General features: G+C 37.6%; 1 protein-coding gene across 2 annotated transcripts in view; it reads right to left on the minus strand.

The window, feature by feature from the left end:
• The window catches only part of erbin (erbb2 interacting protein), a 76517-nt gene that overhangs the window by 16218 nt on the left and 37907 nt on the right, over nucleotides 1-22392 (minus strand). For both annotated transcript variants that reach the window (XM_079600160.1, XM_079600159.1), the window contains exons 2-14: nucleotides 20456-20663; nucleotides 18444-18561; nucleotides 15307-15385; nucleotides 15132-15221; nucleotides 14231-14287; nucleotides 10822-10885; nucleotides 10571-10645; nucleotides 8561-8705; nucleotides 7031-7103; nucleotides 5420-5549; nucleotides 4545-4660; nucleotides 3781-3850; nucleotides 2240-2339 (exon numbers count right to left, since the gene is read on the minus strand). In XM_079600160.1, coding sequence (XP_079456286.1) covers nucleotides 2240-2339; nucleotides 3781-3850; nucleotides 4545-4660; nucleotides 5420-5549; nucleotides 7031-7103; nucleotides 8561-8705; nucleotides 10571-10645; nucleotides 10822-10885; nucleotides 14231-14287; nucleotides 15132-15221; nucleotides 15307-15385; nucleotides 18444-18561; nucleotides 20456-20644 — 1306 coding nt within the window. In that variant the 5' untranslated portion in view covers nucleotides 20645-20663. The remainder of the gene's footprint in view (nucleotides 1-2239; nucleotides 2340-3780; nucleotides 3851-4544; nucleotides 4661-5419; nucleotides 5550-7030; nucleotides 7104-8560; nucleotides 8706-10570; nucleotides 10646-10821; nucleotides 10886-14230; nucleotides 14288-15131; nucleotides 15222-15306; nucleotides 15386-18443; nucleotides 18562-20455; nucleotides 20664-22392) is intronic.

The following is a 22392-nucleotide window of genomic DNA, read 5'->3' on the forward strand; positions in this document are numbered from 1 at the left end:
GGCAGTCCAAAATAGTGAATCTATGCGCTATTCACACAAACGTTCACTTAACGGATGAACAAAGTGAGATGTTACTGCGGTACACATACCAAACAATCGAATTTGAAAAACTCAAACTTTGATCACAGGAATAAATTGCATTTTAAGATCCATTCAAACAGGAAAGGTATTTTAAATTGTAATAATACGATTCAAAAGTTTGGGATGTACAGGTACGTCTCAAAAAATGTGAATATCGTGGAAAAGTAATTTTTTTTCGTAATTGAATTCAAAAAGAGCAACTCTAATATATTCTAGATTCATTACATGTAAAATATTTTTTTTTACGGCTAACAGCTCATGAAAATTAGTATCCATTTCGTCATGAAAAAAAAACCCAGTACCTCAAAATGTCCTAAAATCAATAAAAAAAAGTCCAAAAAAAAAAAAAAAGGGTTATTTATGCACTCAATACTTAGTCGGGGCTCCTTTAACACCAACGCATCAATGCGCACTGCTGAGGTGTTACTGAAGCCCAGGCTGGTGTGATCGCAGCCTTCAGCTCGTCTGTGTTGTTGAGTCGGGTGTTTCTCATCTCTCTCTTGACAAACGCCATTGATTCTCTACGGGGTTCAGGTCAGGTGAGTTGGCTGGCCAATCAAGCACAGTAATATCACAGCGAGCAAACCAGTTAGTAGTAGTTTTGGCACTGTGGGGCAGGTGTTAAATCCTGCTGGAAAAGGAAATCGGCATCTCCATAAAGCTTGTCAGCAGACGGAAGCATGAAGTTCTCCAAAATCTGATAGCCGGCTGCGTTGAATATGGACTTGATAAACGCCGACGCCAGCAGATGACATGGCACCACAAATCATCACTGACTGTGGGAACTATTCAGCTTCAGTCCACTCCTTGTGAAGCTCTCCCAAGATCTTGAATCGGCTTTGCTTGACAATCTTCTCAAGGCAGTGGTCATCCCTGTTGCTTGTGCAACTTTTCCTTCCACACTTCTTCCTTCCGGTCGACTTTCCATGAATATACTTTGATACAGCGCTCTGCGATCAGCCAGGCCTTTCAGCGAAGACCTTCTGTGGCTTACACTCCTTGTGGAGGGTGTCAACAGCTGCTCTCAATCCTGAGTTGTGACACTTCACGGATTCTCCCAGCACGGTTAGCCATCCGTGCCGAGAACAGTTTGTGATCGTATCGGGCGCTCAAGTGGAAACAACTGGAACCGTTCGGCCCAACGGTGGAAAAGCAGCTAATGATCGTCTTCTGGAAAACTGTCTTCCTCATGATTGTGGTTGTATGTACTCAACAAGAACTAGAGATACCTGGTATTTACTGTATGAATAGAAATTATCAAATTTAAAATGAAATATTTTGAGATACTTTTTTTTTTTCAATTTTTGGAGCGGTTGGCCAAAATGATCAACATTAAAATACAATTAAAAATTACTTAAAACATTTTAATTTGACAAAACTCAGACAGGCAATCCCATCCTGTCACAATAATTAAATAACCAGAAATGTATATATATATCAGTGTCACATGATCCTTCAGAAGGCATTCTAATATTATGATTTGCTGCTTCAAAGTCATCAAAAGCCATTCCATAGCTTAATATGAGGGACAGAAGAATATTTACATTCACGGAAACTTCCCTCCTGTCAATCATTCTCTGTTCAGCGCGCCTCATCCGGTTATGACCGTCAGCACGGTAAAACTCTAATATGATAAATTCCCATTGTAATACTTGACTTCAGATTTTTTTAAGTCAACATTTATGTGATGAAAGTCGAGTCGAAGTCGACTAGTTGCTGATGGCGTCATTGATGAACAAACAAGCGAGAACCTTGATCTAAGACTCGAACGCGGGTTGCCTTGTGCACAGCAATGGCGTATGACACAGCGCTTCAACATAACTTATTTTCGTCAGTTCTTTTGGGCCGTTATATTTCTCACAGATTTCTGCTCGTTCTAAATCAGATATAGATAAAGCACAAAAGCAGCACAGTAAAGATTACATTTATATGAATGCATTAGTGTGAGAGATTGCACCTGGCAGCGTCTCTCTACTAATAGTGAAGCTGTGGGTTTTAATTACTAAGAAATATAATCTTCATAATTATATATACACACACACTAAATGTAGTATTTATACAATGCATATACAAAATACAAGGCATACATTCGGTCAGTCAAGGAAGCTCATCTGACAGGAGGGCGACAGCTGCAGGTTATGCATGACTAGATACTCACAGTCCTCGCTTCTGGTCTGTTGAGGGAACATGTAGTTAGTCAGTACGGTCTTGTGCGTCTCTGGATCCTCCTCTTTCTGCAGGGGAATGAGGGGCTTCGACTGGAACAAGAGAAAAAACATAACACAAGGTTAGAGATTTGTAAAATTCGGTTAGATGCCTTGGAAAATCATGAGTCTTGACTGCTCTCATTACAGATTCAAGCCATGCAGCGCTGGCTTTAAACTCATCTCATCTTTAATCACTTGCAGCTTTATAAAACCCCACATCACGATCAATAAAAGAACAGCGTGCCACCTTCGTCCCAGCGCAATCTTCATCAGCTGTCGATATTCCAGCTGAGCGGTGCGGCTGAAACCCTTGCAGAGAGGTTGATTCACAGAGGATCTTGGCAGTCTCACGCCATATAGGCCACACTGATTAGATGCGCTACCAGTGTTTTATTACTTCATAGCGCCGCGGTTCTCATGCATTCTGCTGAATTCACTTTCCTTGAGAGCAAATATCACAAGTCCCAGCCTCCAATGCTTTAGGCATTCAACTGACCCAGTGCTGGTGAGCATTAAAGAAAGTCATACAGGTTTGTAATGACATGAGGGCGAGTAAATGATGACAATTTGAATTTTTGGATGGACTATACCTTTCATTTATATCATATATTAAGATAAACTATGCGCCATGTTGAACCTCTGAGGTGGGAAGACGGCGTGTGTGGGAGTGGAGGTGATTGTTATATTGAATAAGCATTAGTCACAGGCTTGATGGCCACTTGTGACAATCACTCAGATCACCCACACACACACACTCTCTGAGCTCCTCTGACGGGAACATCAAATCACCAACAGCACAGACCCTGCTAAAGGACAAGCTTTTCAAGAGTATTTTGGGAAGTGACTGTGAATGAGATTATAGTGATGTAGTGATTTATGTAAATGTATTACACGGCTCTCTGAAATAATCAAATGCGATCAAATATTTATTTATACAGAGACAGAAAGCTTAAATATAACTGACTCCTGTCCCAGGCTATGTACTATGTAGTCTTAGTAAAAAACGCAAAAACGCAATTTTCTCAGCTTTTTGCTCAAAATGATAGTTACATTTTTTTTATACTTACCCATATTCAAGTGTTGATAAAAAAAAAAGAGTGCATGAAGCTAGGTTGTTTCTGAGCAGAGGCTCTGTTCTTTCTTTTGATATATTGTGTGTTCAGATATTCATAAAAAATATTCTTGGGGCCATGAAACTTTTGTGAAAATTATCAACAAGCTTTGTAAAATTAACATTCATATTTATTTCTGTATATTTCATATTAATATTTCAGTTTACATCCTGATTTTCAAATCAATATTTAATGTGCGTGAATTTATTTATATATTTAGAAAGTAGCTGTGAAATAAACAAGATAATATACAGTCAGTCGATCATTATTGCAACAAACAAACCTCCATCAAAGTCCAAAACAACCCTGTGCTCGCATTGGGGTCCTGATCACTATTATTTCACAATAAAGACTGTTTTGTGTATCTGAGCTTTGCCCACCTGGTTTTCAGACAGCCACATTGCGGTCATCTGGTTGAGTTTAGTGAAGCTGTATGGAAGGTTCCTCAACCTGTGAAGAAAGAGGACAAAAATTAACTAAACAAAAACTAGATTACTGTACAATGCATAAGAAAGAAGTTAGTAAGACAGTGTGCTGATAAAACAAAAAATGGGACATCATTCATTGGCAACACAGTAAATTGAAAAAGGCCTGATGGTATAATGTACATCAAGGCTGATAAATATAGCAGAGAGTAGAAAATAGAGCGATAATTTCAAGCCTGTTGAATCCCAGCCAAATCTGTCTACGTGGTTCTCTCAGAGAAATGTGAAAGCAATAGCTCTCACAGACATCAGCTGCGTGCCCAGGTTGGAAACGTTCCTCATAGAAAGATTTCGTACATGAAGAGTGTCAACTGTCCATTAATTTGTTCATAAAAAAGAATTGGGAAAAAAAAATCCAAGTCCAGGCACTCAGGCACTTACTGAGGCTTTTTTATGAACATTTTACCCTTCCAAGAGCACCAGAGGACACAATCAGCGCTCCAGCTCCCCTTTGTCTTGTTCATTAATTTGGTTTGACCTCACTTACAAAGAAAAATTCTTATGCCTGGGTCAAAACATTATCAAATGTAATAAATGCTAGCTTAAAATCTGCTAGTCGTTATGGATTAAAGCTAAACGATGTAGGTGATTTTTTGCATATGCTGCAGGGATTTGTATGATATGATGCTTGGCCGTCTATGCGGCACAGGGGGACGTACTTGTTGTCGCTGAGATTGATGACCTTGAGTTTCTGCATGTCGCCCATCTCCTCCGGCAGACACTCCAGCTTGTTGGAGTGCAGGAAGAGAACGGTGACGTTCTTCAAACTGCCCATCTGTCAGAGGCACAAGCACACACATGAAGGGTTAACTAAGGCGTGGAGACCTCTTCAAATACTCCGTTACAGGAACCCGGGGTCATCGTGTATGAGCTACGCTGACAACAGCAGTGAGAGTCTGTTCGTTCGGCTGGTTTGTTTCAACAAACCAATTGAATATATCATTAAATGTTGTGTTTCCAAAAATATCTTTTGAAAGATTTTGATTAAGCAAAATAAATGTTTAGTTAAATTCTTCTGTAAAAAGTGTGTTAAATGTTGCATGATTATGATATCAGCATAAGTGATTGACGAATTAATCTGATTCATTAATAAGAATCTGTTTACACTGTAAAAAATGATATGATCAATAATGTATGACAACATGTTTTTACATTGCTTCACCTCTTCAAAATAAGTCAAGCAATTTCAACTTTTAAGTTATACAAGATTCAACTCATTTTTGAGTCAGTTTAATGTAATTGAAATGACTTACACATCCAGGGTGATTGTACTTAATTTAAGGCAGCAAAACATTTTTTACAGTGCAGAAGAACAATATGTTTTGTGAATTTGACATTATTAACTGACAAAAACAAATCTAAGCCACTGCAACCAATTGCACAGTTATAGATATAAAAAAAAAAAATTAGTTAATTCAAAACTAAGTCCCATCCAGAACTATTTTTCATTTCATTATAAAAAAAGACATCATAATAAGGAAGTTAAAAGCAATTTCATGTTGTCTTAAATAAAGCATGCCAGGGCTGGACTGACCTCTGGAGGCATCTGCACGAGCAGGTTGTGGTCGGCAGCAAACGTACGCAGATTTACACACTGACCGATGGAGGACGGCAGCGCCTCGATCTCATTGAAGCTACAGTCCAGCTCATCCAGAGTCGTGAGTCTACAGGAAAAGACCCATATGTGATACAACTGTTAACATATAATCAATCTCAACAGTTCCCTATATAAGAAATAGTGTGTCATCCTTTAATACGGCAAGGAAGATTCAGATCGGCCTCTATTCAGATGGTTCACAAACTTCTGTGATCAACGACCTTGCATCTTTGTTCATTAAAAGTCTGACGTCAAACATTGCGTTTTTTTTGGCATGACTACCATGCAGGTGTGCTGAATAAATCACAAAACCATTGAAAATGCCAAGGCTGAATAAGTGCATTTTGAAGCCGATTTTCATTTCAGTAAAAAGGGGTTTAGCTGTGAAACAAACAGTTGAACGTTTCTCCAACCCTGAACGAACAAGAAGTGTTGAGGAGAAACTGACTAAAAGGTTTGGATGACACTAAACCAGTGGATCTTAATCCTAGCTCTGAGAAGGCAACGAATCAGCCTTATGTGGTCAAGAGACTGCTTATTCTGTCCTACAACAAAATAAATATTTTATGAACCTTGATAAAAATTGATGGAATTGGTTGACATTGTAAACATGGCCAAAAATATGCCAAAATGTGGCATTCAAAAAAAGTGTGAGTGTGAGAGGCAGAGCAAGAGACATCGATAATTACATACAACTGATCATGACTTTACATCATTAACCAATCCCATTATAAATCATATTTAAGAGCAATTATTGTGAAGTTTCTTCACTCATCTAAAATTATCCCAATGACGGTTTCATATATATATATAAAAAAAAAAAAAAAAGCTCATGTAAAAAAAGAATATATATATATATATTATAAAAAACCGACCCGTCGTTATTCAGTGGAAATGTACGTTACATCAGTGTGATGGGAAAAGACCGCTGAGACTAATGGAAAGTTAATCGTGCTTAATCAGTGTGCTTTACAATCAGGCTGGGATTAAAAAGAGAATCCTTGCAATCACGTATTCATAATCCCTCTTGGCATATTTTCTTAACCCCGGACTAGGAAATCTAATCTGACATAAGGGATAACCAGCATGTTTGGAAACAAGCTCAAAATAAGAGGTGGCGAGAATGAGGTACAGCGGTTGGCTTCTTTTTTGATGGATAACACAATCTGTTTCTCTCTCTCTCACACACACACGCACGGTAAAGCAATCCCTCTCTGAGAGCCCATATGGACGAACTTCCTTCAATCACAGACCCGTTACGAAGCCTTCTGTCTGTTTCATACAGTGGCTTAATGGGTCTGATCATTCACAGGGTTCACTTTGAAACAAAATATAATTATTATTATTTCCTTGACTATATCATATAATAATCACACGAGCAAGAGTGCAGCTCACTTTGAGACATTGTACAATATTTAAACCTGTTCTGCAGATTTCCATGAAACAAGTAGGCAAATTCAGTGCAAGTCTACTCATGTGTTAAGGAGATCTGGGTCATGGTTTAAGTGCAGTTCATCAGGTTGCTGTGTAAAAATGGTGCTCACTTACCCGCCTATCGTGTCAGGCAGGTACATGATCTGGTTATCATCCACCTTCAGAGTGGTTAGTCTTTTCAGTGAGCCTGTGGGACAGACCGAGACAGAGAGAGAGATTGTATTGCAGTTTATACATGCAGACACAAACTGGCCATTCCATGTCAACTTCATCCTAGACTATGAGACCATCAATCTCTTGCCCATCTTGAAGAAAGAAGTTATTAGAAAAAGGTTTCGGACATTATTTTGTACCATATTTGTGGAAAGTGCTGAGTGTTCAGTCTGATTCAATTTCTTCTATCAAAATATGGTCAGTAAAAGGGGTTTAGCAGTCAGAAAATTGTAAGAGCTTTATTATTTATTTATGAAGTTTGCAAAACCGCCATTTTCAACCCTGCTACGAAAATTGTGTGATGTCTTAGTACAGGTTTAAAATCTTGATTTGTGCAATTTTCTAGAAAAACATTAAATAGACATCAAAATCAAATAGATAACTTGTGGATTATACATTTTATTTCATTTATATTAACAAACAACAACAGAAAATGGGTAACAGGGTTGAAAATTTGACCCATTGAGTTCAGAACCAAATGTTTTGTAGTCAGAGACTCTTAAATTAAAGAAAATATTTTAAATATAAATAGTTTGATCATTTTTTCTTACAATAACTGAGTTAAAAAGTTTGACAAATGCAGTCAGCACTGCAATGCGTGTAAAAATCGAGATTATTTACTTGTATTCCTGCCATGCTGTAGTAAATGTACAAAGGATGTTGCTTTTTGAGTGTCATGTTTTCCTTTTGTTTTATTTATTATTATAAATATGCAGTAACAGGGTTGAATGAAAATAGCAAGATTCATTTTTAGTAATTAAAATTAGTTGAATAACATTAAAAATGGTTTTGGCCATGACGACACATTACAATTAGAAATATAATATCAAAATTATGAAGTTGAATGATTTGAATTGTTTCAAAGGCTTAAAGGTGGAACAGGTCAAATTTACCATTTTAAAGGTGGTGGTTGGGTGACAGACACTTGGTGTGTTTAAAACGAGCTACTTCCCAAGCTAAACTTAGTCTATGGGAGATATAGTTAAATCTAACTCGCCAGTCTCAAAAAAAAAGTACCAGATTGATGAAAAGAGCCATTTAATTAAAAGCCCCTTGCAATGAAAGACAAGACCTTGTCTTTCTGTTTATGTCGAGCACCTCTGTCCAGCTCTAAAGCAGATTTCATTAAGTGTTAAGATGGGAGGTATTATTTCCCAGCGAGCCTCAAGGGCGGTGTGACTTGGCCACTTCAACATGCCTGCGCATTAGTGGCTGTCCGACTGGGTCATTCATTAGGTAATGAGATTGCATTACTCTTCTACCCATAATCCTCCCGTTCACTTACACATCTAACCTGTTCATTTGTTACAAAGCAGATTAGAGTTGAGGCTTCACGTCCTGAACTCGTTTTGACTGATCGCATTTAAGAAAAACGACACCACAAACACTAATTATTGGGTTTATCTCTGCATTTTAGTGAGTGTGTCTTACCTATAGACCCTGGCAGCTGCGTCAAAGAGTTGTTGGACAGCAGCAGATCCTGCAGGTTATCACAGCCGGATATCTGCTCGTCAACAATCTCCAAATTGTTTTTGGACACGTCCAGGTAGCGGAGTTGCTTCAGTGCCCCGATCATCTGCACACACACACACACACACACACACACACACACAAAACACCTCTCTCCATTACTGAAACAAATAACTGATTTCTGAGAAAGGTTTGTGTAATTGAGCAAAAGCGACAGTCACTCTGCGAGAAGAGCTCCAGAAAAATTATTGCTGTGGCAAAAATTCATTGATCTCAAATCTCTATTTCAATCAAATATGGTGGGTGAAATCAGAGCCATAGCCTTGTGTATATTGCTATATAGAGACTAGATGGTTCCTGAAAAGGAAAAAAGGACAGAGAGGAAGCAGAAACTGCTTATTTGAAGAGTTGGAGGAATACAGCAGAGAAAGAGGTCAAGATAGATGACTGAAGCCAAGCGTGAACTGGTTAAATCCATTTCTCAAGCATGAGGGCAGATTGTGGGCCTGTCCTCCTGCTCCCAAACACACTTCATCTTTCTGTAGCTCCTTTCCAAAAAAACACAAGTGTGAAAGCACTCAGAAATCCATCTAGCCTAGTATAAAATTGTCCCCAGCAATATTGTGTCTGTCCAGATAAGGGTACCAGGGATAGGGCTCTGTTTTCTAGCGCAGGTCCAGAAGAAAACTAGTGCTTTTAGGCCATTTTATTGATAGCAAACCTGGAGACAACAGTCAGTTTTGATTTGATGATTTCTTAAAGTGAGCATCAACGGAGCATGAATTATATGGCACAGGACACAGGAATCTTGAACTTCAGATGCACTTGGGTGACGACCGATTAGATGCGAACGGCCTAAACTGCAATCAGCGCCTGTGTGTGACTTTGTGCCAAACCCCGCTGTTGATTAATCACCGCGACCATGAGCCGCTCTCCTGGGTGTGGCGTAAGAAGCTTAATCAAAAGCACTAATAACCAGAGAGAAATTGAATTCTGCAAAAAGAGAAACATATGGCCGTTCGGCCTTGCACAAGGACATGCCGTCAGTAAGCTGGTCTCTCGGGTCAGAGAGGGAGAGGGGTCAGGGTGCCGCCCTCATATCCGGACCATTTGGAGGTCAGAAGGATGTTCGGAAAACTCGTGCAAAACTCATCAGACTGATGCGAATCCTGCCAGCGAGGCCCACAATTGCTGTCAGTGGCAAGCTAATGCCTTAATCACGACCCGTTTAAAAGGATCTGGCCGTCTGAAGAGAAGACTATCCTGAAGGAATGCTTAGGAAGGAGATTTTTACCGGCTTGTCTCAACTCTACCCAACGCACCTGCGACAAACACTCGTTACGCAACAGAACAATCATTCATGAACATTTTCGCATTTCACGTTAAATATGAATTCAACTATTTACATAGGAATGATTAACATAGAAATGAGTTGGTTGTTAGTTTCACGAATAGTGCTGAAAATAGAGCAATTTAGCACTTTACATTAAACATGAACGCAACCCATTTCTGCAAGAATGGTTTTGTTGTTCTCATTTTAAATTAAAAGTTGTTCAGATCTATTCTCTCTTACGGTTACATTATTCAAAGAATCAATCACATTACAAAGTAAAACTATTGCAGGTGTTTTTCATTGCACGTTTTTCCAATTTAAAAAATATTTCAGTTTTTATAATTTTTAGAAAAACTGATTTGTTAGTCAGAAGTGGGGTGCCAGATTTTTTTGTTTGAGAACCACTGGTTTAACAAATGATTATCCACACATAACGTGATCAACAATTTACGCTAGAATACTTTTTACAAATGATTTACACAAAAATGTAAACCTTTTAGCATTATGCACATTCAACTCATGTTTCATGAATGAGTTTATATTTAAATAATAAAATAAAAAAATGTATTTGTCATCGTGAACATGGTAAAAAGACAAAGAAAAAGGCAAGCAAACTAAAAAATGAATGCAAGACTCACCCCTGGTAAAAACGTCATCTTATTTCCATCCACCCACAGCTCTCTGATTCCTGTAAGCTGCTCCAATACTTCAGGCTAGACAGAAAGAACAAAACAACTCAATATCTCATTCTCAGCAAGAGGAAATCTGCCACTAATTTCAATGCCATTAAAGGAGAAAAATGCATATTAGGTGCAATCTAACACAGAAAGACACATCTGCATCTGCCACCTGGCATGCGACACCTGAAGCACAGGCAGGTGCTACTCACCACTTCAGTGAACTCGTTACTCCCCAGATCCAAGCGCTCCAGCTGTGTGAGCTTATGCATGCTCCTGCAGACACACACACACACACACACACACACACAGTATTACTAACATTATTAACCATTTCAGCTTGGTACACAAACATATCCGAGCGATTATCAGTTTTGCAGGACTGGCTGAACTGCAGATGGAGAGCTTGAAGAAAAACATCAGGCTGGTAACAACAACCACAACTCTTCTTTTTAAAGACTGCACACAGAACATAAATGGCAAAGACATTTAGCGAACATGTAGTTACTGCCAATCAATTTTTCATTAGCAGTTTCAGAACACAGTACGACTTCAATCCCCAGCTTCACATAAAATCAGAAGCAATATAAAGTGAATTAAAATGACACTCAAATCTATCCTCCAAGATCATACCTAGAGGTCAAGCTAAGGAGTTTAAGGATGTTCCACGGTCATAAATGACAATAAAATATTAAAGGCAATGTATTTTTCCTCTACTGTAACTAAAACTATATGCATTATTTATCCAAATTAAAATATTTGTAACTTTTTTTTTGTTTACAGATTTTCCACAAATCTAGGTAAATATAAGTCCACAAAAAAGCAAATAAAAAGCAAAAAAAATAAAGATGTTTCCGTAACACATGGAAACATTTGTATTTAGCTTTTTTTGCCACTTATATTGATAGAGATAGTAGAGAGAGAACGGAAATGGGAACAGGATTTGGAAATGACATCAGCAGAACCGATTTCTATAACATTTAGCATGATAAGGTCATTATATCATTTCACTTCAAGAAAATGTCTTTCAGTCACATGACCGTGATGTGGAAGTGAATGCTCTGGTAATAAATAAATATATAACTTGCTTATTGGATTTCAATTGGAAGCGCATAATTGTTAACTATTTATTTCTCTTTACAAAGTCAAAACTATTTTTCTCTATGTTCTATCAGATATTTTACGGTCACCTTGAATGTTTTACAAATCATTTGGGAATCAGAGAATGTTGAAAATCCACCATTAGACTTCTAATGCTACATTTCTCCAGGTTCGCTCTCCTGTTCAGAGCTGCTCATGCGATATCAATATCTGCATCCAACCCTACATAACATCCAATACTTGGGTGGGTGTGCTTTAGGCCAGGGTGTAAACCTCTGCTGACGTGGACAACAGATCAACAGCCTACAGGCATATTGTATCCGTGGAAAAAGTTAAAGACAACATAAAACTCAAAATGATTTACGGCACAAGGAATTGTATAATAAATGGTTATAAACTTAAGGGATGACTTCAGGAAATTCTGTGTTGAAAGACACACTGGAAGTTGGCCGACTGTAAGAGGGATTCATTCATCCAGGGTTTGGAGGCGTGCAACCAGTCAATCAGCCAAAAAACTCACTGACCCCCCAGAGTGCTGAGCAATCCACAGCTCATTAGAACGAACACACACACACACACGATCTCTGAGAGGACTGCTGAAACAACACAGCCATAAAGATCAGGTCAAAGTGTAATAATGGTAAATGAGTAAGAGATTGAAAGCTTTCCGTCTGTCTTTGATTACTTGTGTATTCCTGGTTTACTTCCTGATCCAAAGCAGTCCATGCATTTTACTTCTACTGATTTGAAACATTTGTTCATTTTTGAAGAAATTGAAATTCGATTTGGTGTTTGAAAAGCTGCTTGGTTTGAAAGTGACTTCTTTGTGACTTGTGCTTCATGCATCACTACACTATTGACAATAGACAAAGAAAGGACCTTATTTTTTGTCTGCAAAATTTCACCAACATTTTTTGCTAGTGTGAGAAATCATAGATTTGATCACTTAGAAAAGTATTAGCACACCTTTTCCACAATGAGCAGCTTCAGTTAAGCACTCATTCATAATTGTGATGCATTCCTCAGTAAACACTAGGAAACATGACTCATGAGAGATAAACATTCTTTCTCTCGTTTTAGATTTGATTAGTAAAGCATGCAATTTCTCTTTTGTCATACAAGGGTTAGGCCTGTTGACAAACTGTTGACCTAGTTTGCTGTCAAGTCAGAAAAAAAAAAAAATCACGGCTGTCGGTTTAACACGTTAATTGGTTATGGAAAAAATAGCGTGTAAAACTGAATGCATTTAACGCACCCGCCCCACCCCAGATCTCAGAAGTTCATCTTACATTTCATAAAGTTGACTGGTGAAAAACATGACGCGGAGCAAAACATAAATAAATAAAAATTCACTGCAAGATGGAGCCTATAGAACACAGATATATGCCCCAAAAATTAAAGATATTCAGACAAAAATGCCCTGTATGAGTTATATTCTCATATTTATATGATATAGTGAAGCAAAATCACATGAGTGCTGTTTTTGTCCTGAATAGCACATGTGCAAATGTGATTTTATACAACAGTTGAACAAATAAGAAGTATATTGTGTTATATTTTAGATACAATAATGTCCGTCTTTGATAATGAAAATATTACATATAAAGCCACAGGAGAATGATTGTGCGTCTCCGAGAGAAACACAGTTTCTGAATGAATCCACGTTTTGAGCGAATCAATCGAGTGAACAAATGATTCAATGACCCATTCATAAAGAGAGCCATTTACTTCCTGAATGACTGGACCAGTCGTTTGCACGAATCAAATGAATGAATGACTCACTCATTTAGACATATACTGCCAGTTTTAGTTTCTTATTTAGAGTATTATTTAATTACATATTAATAATCAATATGTAAAATAAACACATTAAAGGTATAGTTCACCCAAAAATAAAAAATCTGTCATCACACCCTCATAGCCTAAAGGTTTGTAATGTCTTTGACGCTTTTCTCATTCAACACAATAATGACTTTAACCTATTTTTTGCGGTTAAATTATCTTTAAATCGCAACATTGTGTAATTAATAAGATTAAAAATGTTGACCCTAGAAAGAAAAAAAACAGATTTAACAGCTGATTTACGGTGCTGTGGGTTTTGTGGTTAGTTAATGTGCTCTAAAACAGAGACATTCTGCTCAAGTGGTTTTTGTTTAAAACATTTAGTTCTGTAATGAGTCGTTTTGATCTTTGCAGGACTAACACACTCGAGGCCTGTGTGTTTCAGGACGGAGGAGTCGGAGGCACACGGAGATCGTCTCTGTGGCTCTCACACACAAAACCAAACAAACGAGCCCTCATGTGATGCACTATTGGCTCCGGAGCCAGAAATGATTATAAAACCTGTCACAGCATGTCACTTCAGAGCCTCTTATGTAAGACCGAACAATATGATGCCGTGGAGACAGAGAGAGAGATGTTTGCCTGTATTTATAGTGCGATTATCAGAAGGAGTGCAGTAGCACGAATCATCAATTTAATATTTTGAGTAATTCAAATGAATCCCAGAGTCGCACTTACTTTGGCAACATCTTTAACTGGTTCTCCCGCACTTCCAGAATCTGCAGTTTGGTTAGTCTGAGGAAACGGAGAAAGACAGAAAAATATATATAAATATATGTTATTTATATAAACGGACATCTACTAAGAGTAATTAATGCTGATGCAGTTTATGCATTGCAAACAAAAAACGAATGTATTTTGTGACTGATCAGTTTAAAATAAAATAACTTGTTGTTTCAAATATAACACAAATGTTAAGTAAAATTGAACAATAAATGTAATAGCACCTTTATTCTGAAATCCCCTCGGTCGCAAACTTTAAGCACTTTACTATTTTATGTCTCTATAATGGCATACTGACTAACTACATGCTCTAAATATACTGTGGTCTTTTTAGTATGCCGATTGTTGTCCTCACGTGACCTTCAGCAGGAACTGAGACACATGTGAAGTCTATTTCAGGCTGTGTGTGCATGATTACATGTCAAACATACCACTGCACGATCTGTCACTGCAACTGCACTGCACTTTCATAGGAGAGCACCATTTCTGAGCTGTTAAATATGATTCAAGCTCCAGGAATGTTAGGAAGTGCTTTCTGAGGAAATTTTGCATGTGTCATTTTAACAGATTTACAGCTTGCCTAAATCAACACGCTGGATGATGCAAGTTAAACCAGTTTTGAGTGTGCTTGGCAAACCTTTTCAGTGTTTTGTAGAACAGTTTTGTCCATTTTATATTTTAATGTAGAACATACTTTGGCCAATCTTGAATCTAGATGCTGTCTGATCTGAACCAGGAGACTGGATTATCTTGTTCTCTTTAGGATTGTTGGTGAGTGTGAATCTGTGTGTGTGTGTGTGTGTGTGTGTGTGTGTGTGTGTGTGTGTGTGTGTGTGTGTGTGTGTGTGTGTCTGACCTGCCGAAGCTGGCTGGTAGAAACTCTAGGAAGGCATCGTTCAGGTAGAGCTGGGTCAGACTGAGGAGCTGCGTGAAGCCTTCTGGGAGTCTGTGGAGACACCAGAGCACTTTCATTACATCACACTCACAGTCACACACACACACACAGTTACAAAGACACACACTATACCCACTTTGATATGGGGTTCACACTCGCTTCAACGATGGTCAGGACTTTACAGTTCTTGATATTTTCAGGGAATTCCTGGATGCCTGAAATATAAAACAAACAAAATAATGAACTTGATTAATTGCGGTTTTATGTTGTTCTTCTTTGTGCCTAAGGTATAAAATGACTTTCAAATGAACAATTTGTATTCGGTTCAGTTACAACATCTTGAATGACTGCATTTGTGTGTCGATGCGGAGAGAACACTGCACTAAAATACTCAGATGGTGTTTTCTGAATCCAAGTCAACGGAGCATTAGCTGTCGGGATTAAACAAGAGAAAGACGGAACAAACACATTATCCAATGCATGATGGAAAATTCGCAACGGACTTTCAGATGGCACATTAATAAAGAAAGATCCTGGAAAATTACACTATATATATATATATTTAAAAAAAATAATAATAATAAAAAAAGCTCCAGAGTTTAAATAAATGTGATGGAATTTGACCAACACTACCAGGAAAAGTTTGGAACTATTATAATTTTTTATGATTTTTATTACAATTTAAAAAAAAATATATATTTTAAAAAGAAGTCTCTCTGCTCACCAAGGCTGCATTTATTAGATCAAAATTAAGAGTAAAAGATTACAGTAATAATAACACTAATTCTGTGAAATTGCATTAGAAACTTTATTTTTATGTGAATATATGTTAAAATGTAATTTATTCCTGTGATCAAAGACATTTTTACCGTAAACATTTTTGTGGTCAGTTAAAAAAATAAAATAAAAAATAAAAATACTTTTATTCATCAAGGATGCAGTAAATTGATCAAAAGTGACATTAAATACATTTAAAATGTTACAAAAGATTTCCATTTCAAATAAATGCTGTGCTTTTGAACTTTCTGCTCAAAGTATGTATCAGTTTCCACAAAAATATTAAGCAGCAAAAACTGTTTTTAACATTGATTTTATTAGAACCATTATTAATAACTGAGCACCAATAATAACTGATAATAATTGCACATCAAATCATCATATCAGAATGATTTCTGAAGGATCATGTGACGCTGAAGACAATTGTAAAAATTGTGATAATATTTCTCAATATTACTTTTACTTATAAAAATTGTTAATCAAATAAATGCAGCCTTGTTGAACATAATATAAAAGCTTTTTAAAATGTTGACCAGTATTGTAAAATAAGTTTTATTATACAATTGTTAAGGGGTTATGGACTAGAAGTATTATTTGGAATCATAATTTGAATATGCCAAAATAAACAGCTGCAATTCAAACAAGGTCCCGATCTGTGGCCCACTTAAAAATACATAACATGTTAAGTAACCATTTCTCAGCTAGGTTTCTCTCTAAATCGACACCTAACGCTGTGTTTAGAAACAACTCGAGCTCATGCAGCGCTAGAGCTAGACTGCACACTTCCTGTCCTCCTAACCACAGGAGCTGGAGTGTGACATTAAAGTTATGTTAAGATATCCTTCCTCCAAAGCACTCGGATGCAAGCTAAACCCCTGAGCAGAGAAAACCACAGGTGGGTCTGCATTCACACACACACACACACACGCTCTCTCAGATCTGCACCAGGTGGTCCTGCGCTCGCTCTGGTTTACTGTACAGCACTTCTGATGTGTCATTACACAAAGCGGCTTTTCTAAAAACAAACACGTCCAGCTTTAGATTTTTTTTTTTTGACAGTAAATGTAAGAAATTGTATTAAATTGCCCCAAATCTACCAGCAGCTTCCTTTGCAAATTAAGCATGTGCAAAAACTAAATATATTCAATATAGTCAGCTAATTGGTGTAAAGGAAACCCTGTAAAACTAGGCTGGGTTCAGTGCAAGATGCGACAATAACTCAAGACAAACCATCTAACAGCCAAAGCACAGCATCATGCTAATTAAAGCATCAGTGCTAAAAGTAAAAAAAACTAAAACATCACGATAAACAACTCAAAATCCCCACTATTAGGATGTGACCACGAAATAAACAGGTTTCCTGTGCAGTGTGTCACCGTCTGTCATTACTTTATCAGATTCTGCAGCGCACCAGCTGACAGATGAAGTGTGTGTAAACAGAGACTCAGTGATTTCAGTGTGTGTTGCGGTCTTCACTTATGCTTAAGAACTGAATAAATTGTTTCCACAGATTGCCATCAGTTTACAGGATATCAAAGCTAGTGGGTATTATTTAACTTTCCAAAGCAGAGCAAGAATAAACCGTGTAATAGTGTAAACAACGGCTCTTCCAATCCCTAGAGAGATGTGGTCTTCATAGGCAAACTGAACCCAGGGGTTAAGAGATGCTAGCATGTTGCTAAGCTATTAGCACAATATTCTGTTAACGGTCACACATTGTTCAGCATAGATCTGATCTTCAATGGATGTAAATTAATGAAGGCAGATTATAGCCGAAGTCAAAGTACTTCAAAGTGTAAAAAAAGGTATAGAAATAAACTGTAAAGCAAATGTACTCAACTAAATATTTTTCATTAAAATAAAATTATATATATAAAAAAAAATCCTAGAAAATCAAGGCCATGTTCACCAAGCTGTGTTTCAAATTTGAAGTTAATATCACACAAACTGAACCCGCTGAAAGGATTTAAAGTGTTTCCATGCTAAAGCAATGTCCAATTTCAATTGGAAGGAATATAGATTTTTTAAGCTGATTAAACCTAAATTATGATGATTACTGAATTATGTGAAAGGGAAAAAGAAATCTATAAAACATGCACCAAGCGTGTTACTACCATGACACTGACATAAAACACACTGCACACACAAACACCACATGTCTGATTAGCATTAAATGCTTTTAGCACTTTTACAGTACTGAATAAGATGTATAATAACTGGCTCTAGTCTTGAATTATACGTCTGGTTTCTGTCTGATATCAACTATAATTCTAAACCAATGAATGACACATGAAAACAAAATGCTGCTTTACTAGGATTCGCAGTGTAAACTGAAATGTGAACCGTGGCGCTTGAGATGAGCTGAACTAGTGGATGAGCGGCCGGTGAGTCCGTACAGATATCAATATGCCTCTGGTTCTGTTCAGAAGCGTAACTGGACTCCAGGAAGGAGAGAGAGAGAGAGAGAGAGAGGGGGTGAGTGGGCCGCTTGCTTACTGTTCTTGCTGATGTCGAGCTCCCTGAGATTGGTGAGGTTTGCGATGGCCGGTGGCAACACCGCTAGGTCATTGTCCGGTAGACTCAATCGGTAGAGCAAACTGCAGTTGAAAAGTTGCTGTGAAGGATTAGAAATGGAGAGACAGACGTTTGAGAAACATTCATGGAAAATGTTCAGAAGAATGAAACTTTATATTAATGTTCAGCTCTTTGCAGAAGAGTTGGACTCATTTAAAATAGATTTTTTTGGTGAAACAGTCGAAGCAAAATCAGGTTTAAAACATGATCAGTTCTCGATGGACCTTCATGTCATCACATCCGGTCTAAGGAAAACAACACAAGGCCATTTCTGATGGAGGACAAGAAACACGTGGATAAAAAAATAAATTCAGCCCAGTGGAAACGGTTTATATGATAAGTAGAGAAAACCGAATCGCTCCGAGATATCCTGCCAGTTAATGTCTCGCAATTCAGACTTCCAGAGAATAGTGAGTTTACAACACAATTGTGTCTATTTCTCGCAGTCCTGAGTTTATATCTCACAATATATATTGTGATTGATGGTTACTGAAAAACATTATAACGAGATTTTAAACCATTTCAGATCAAATATGTAAATATTTCAATATATTTATAGGATATAATACAATCAAAACGCAAAAAACTGCCCATATACAAGTAACACGAGTTCGGTAATCAGATTACTTATTCATGTGAATTGTAAACTAAAACATCACTTTTAAATTTACAACAAAATATCAGATTTTCTTTATCAAATAAGTAACGCAAGTTACTTTGTTTTCCCGTTTATTGACAGACAGCTCTCCAGTCCGCATGTTAAGAGAAATCGTGAGTAAGTGTGTGTATTTAATCTCACTTTATTAACCAATGTCTTTGCGGCAGACCTTTGATGATCCAATTCAACCATTATGATAAGCAAACATGACTTTAGGTAAACATCACATTTGTGTCTAAGTTTTATTTTTATTGCTGATGTAAGTGTTGAACTTTCTTCCCCTGCTTCCTGTTTTTCTGAGTAACGCCCTCTAGTACAGACGTGAATTTGCATTTCCTTATTCACTTTTGGTGGGAAGGGGCCTTTACATTTGCCCAAAATAGAACATTTAATTAAAAGCAAGCAAGCCCAGCCCAGATGAGAAAAAAGTAATGCAAAAGTTATGCAACATTACTTTTCATTATAAAGTAACTTGGGACTGTCACTTTACGTTCAAAAATCGATTACACGATCGATCGGACCGACCAACAAGTTTCGAAAGCGAAAATAGGGAATGGATTTTAACGGCCTTCTCTCGGCGCGCGTCCAGCTCGTCACAATTCACGTTAATTAGCGAACGCGCGTCACACAGCGACTGCAGGCTCTGACAAACACACACCAGCAAACTATACTTCTGCATAATGCGCCTCTTTTTACAACAAAAATATGAATTCTGCCGGTATTCAGACGGTCTCATGCACACAGATACAGATTCGGGATACACTCGCCTACACAGGAGAAATTAGTTGGACATTTCTAATGGTAAACACTCTAATAATGGTAGTGTTTTTCATTGATGTTATGGCAGTCCACTCTGCTTATTGTTTTTCCAGAATGTTGCACTCCTGTTTGTCATTGTGCACGAAACTTCACGCCAATAAATCATCAGAAATATTGCTGACTTGTGCACGTCTCAAGCGGCCTCTTTACGTTCGCATATTTAACGGCTCTGGTTCGTCCTAATGCCTGTTTTTACAATCGATTCAATGAACACTTATTTCTCAAAACTCAAACAGGATTTTTTCACAAAAGTGACAGCCCTAAAAGTAACCAAGTAATGCAAGTTACTTTTTTCGTTGAGTAACACAATATTGTAATGCATTACTTTTTAAAATCACCTTTCCCCCAATACTGCTGCCAACTAACAAAAAAAGGTCAAGTTTCACCGCCTAAGCACTAAACAAACTTTTTGGAGACGTGCGGCGCAAGCGTGTGAATGGTGCGAGTGCACTCGTACTTTGGGCAGCTCTTCGATCTGGTTGGCGTCGAGGTAGAGCTCCTCCAGGGTTTTCTCGAAGCCGAAGATCTCTTTGGGCACCTGCTCCAGACTGCAGTGAGAGTAGTCCAGCGAGGTGACGGTCTCCTCCTCGCCCCGCAGGCAGCGGCACGGCACCAGCCGCACAAACAGACTCCGCTTGCTGCTCATCCTCACGACAGCTCAGGCACTAGCGAAGGAGAACAACAAGATCAGCATCTCATCAACGTTAATTATTCAAGGAAATGAACACTGGGATACGCGATAGTGCTGCCAAAACAGCTTGGTTTACAGCTTAGTTAGTTACACACTGAGCGAGGAATCAGCTTTTTACCATTCGTAATTGATTTCAAGTGGGTATTGTTTACGTCGCTGCTAATTAAAAGAAAAATAATTTTAAATGATATAAAACACACGTGTCACTTTAGACCATTTTAGTGGTTTTCTATTGGCAAAAATGTCCTTTCAATTTCGTAATTTTTCTACAAAACAACATTTTCATTGACTGTAATGTTTCTGGACATTCGTCTTGCAACGTCTATCATAACCTTTAAAATGAAGTTGAAAACATTTTTATTCCCAGACATTTCATTTTTTTTTGTTTTTTATCTATGTTCCATTGTTTATTGTATCGTATGTGTTGTTTATTTAATTTTATTCTTTGACTTTGTTCAGTGCTTTGGTCAGCTTTGCTGTGATAAATGTGCTATATAAATACATTTTACTTACTTACCAATGCGTCATAAAGCAAAAAAAAAAGTTGAAAAATGTATCAACATGATTTTATGTTTGATATATCAACAAACAATGCAGTGTGTGAAACATGTCTGCTTATGTGCGTTGTTGTTGCATCAACATTCACAACGTGAGCTACACGTTATGATCACAGCTGAATTTTACATTTTCTTTTTTCTAAAAGCATTGCTAGTGCATTACTAGAAAATATACTAGAATGACGCATTTTTTTACCCATTTTTGGTAGTGTGCTGTTGAAGGATTTTTTTTATTTTGTCAATGAACAAATGAATGTTTCCGTCAGTAATTTTGTTGGCGAGATTAACACTCTTTCAGGCATAAACATACTGTGAATAAAGCCGACAATTAATCTACAAGAGCACTGGGAGGAGCACATTAACATTCATTAAAACCTTTATATTCATTGGTTGGCCTGAAAAACAGCATCATTATACAATGTCCTTTCATTCTGTTGAAATGGAAAAAAAAGTCCTCGATATGGCATCAAAAAGGACGGCGCAAGGTTTGCTCATGAATTGACAGTGGTTTTCACGAGGTGCTGCTCTATTTATCCAAACACAGTGGCAACAACAATTGCCTGCTGTACACACAAGTGTTCTCTGGTGTTGTTTGTGTGTGGACCGTCATGAAGAAGAGCACTTCAATCTGCATTTAAATGAGGCGCCACAGCAAATGCGATTCAGAAGTACGAGTGATCTGAAATCTGCTGACAGAAATCAGCTGAAAACGATCAAAAACAGTCGTCATAAAACCACAGAAACTCAGATCTACACCTTTCACACGTCAGTCCCCATTGACTAAAGTTGAGGTGAATTGTTGGTCAACAATGTATTTAACTTGTGAATCTGACAGGATATTCGACAAGAAAAATGCAGTATTGAACTTTTATCAAAATCAATTGGATCAGGAACAAAGAGCATAAACTGCAAGTCACTCGAAAAAAGTCACTCAAGCAATGCCTGGAAGTCTCTTTGGTTACTGGTCACCATTACGCAACAGCCCACATCACAGGAAGTGATTCACAGAAAATAGTTACTACACTTGAAGGAAATCTTTCTTTCTAGGAATAACATCCATAAAAAAAAAAAAAAAAATCAAAGAGTGTTGACTTTGTATATAGTACGAATTAACAATCAATCTGTAAACAGACACCGTAATTTCTA

This window comes from Phoxinus phoxinus (assembly GCF_949152265.1).
Source record: "Phoxinus phoxinus genome assembly, chromosome: 23".
NCBI lineage: Eukaryota > Metazoa > Chordata > Actinopteri > Cypriniformes > Leuciscidae > Phoxinus > Phoxinus phoxinus.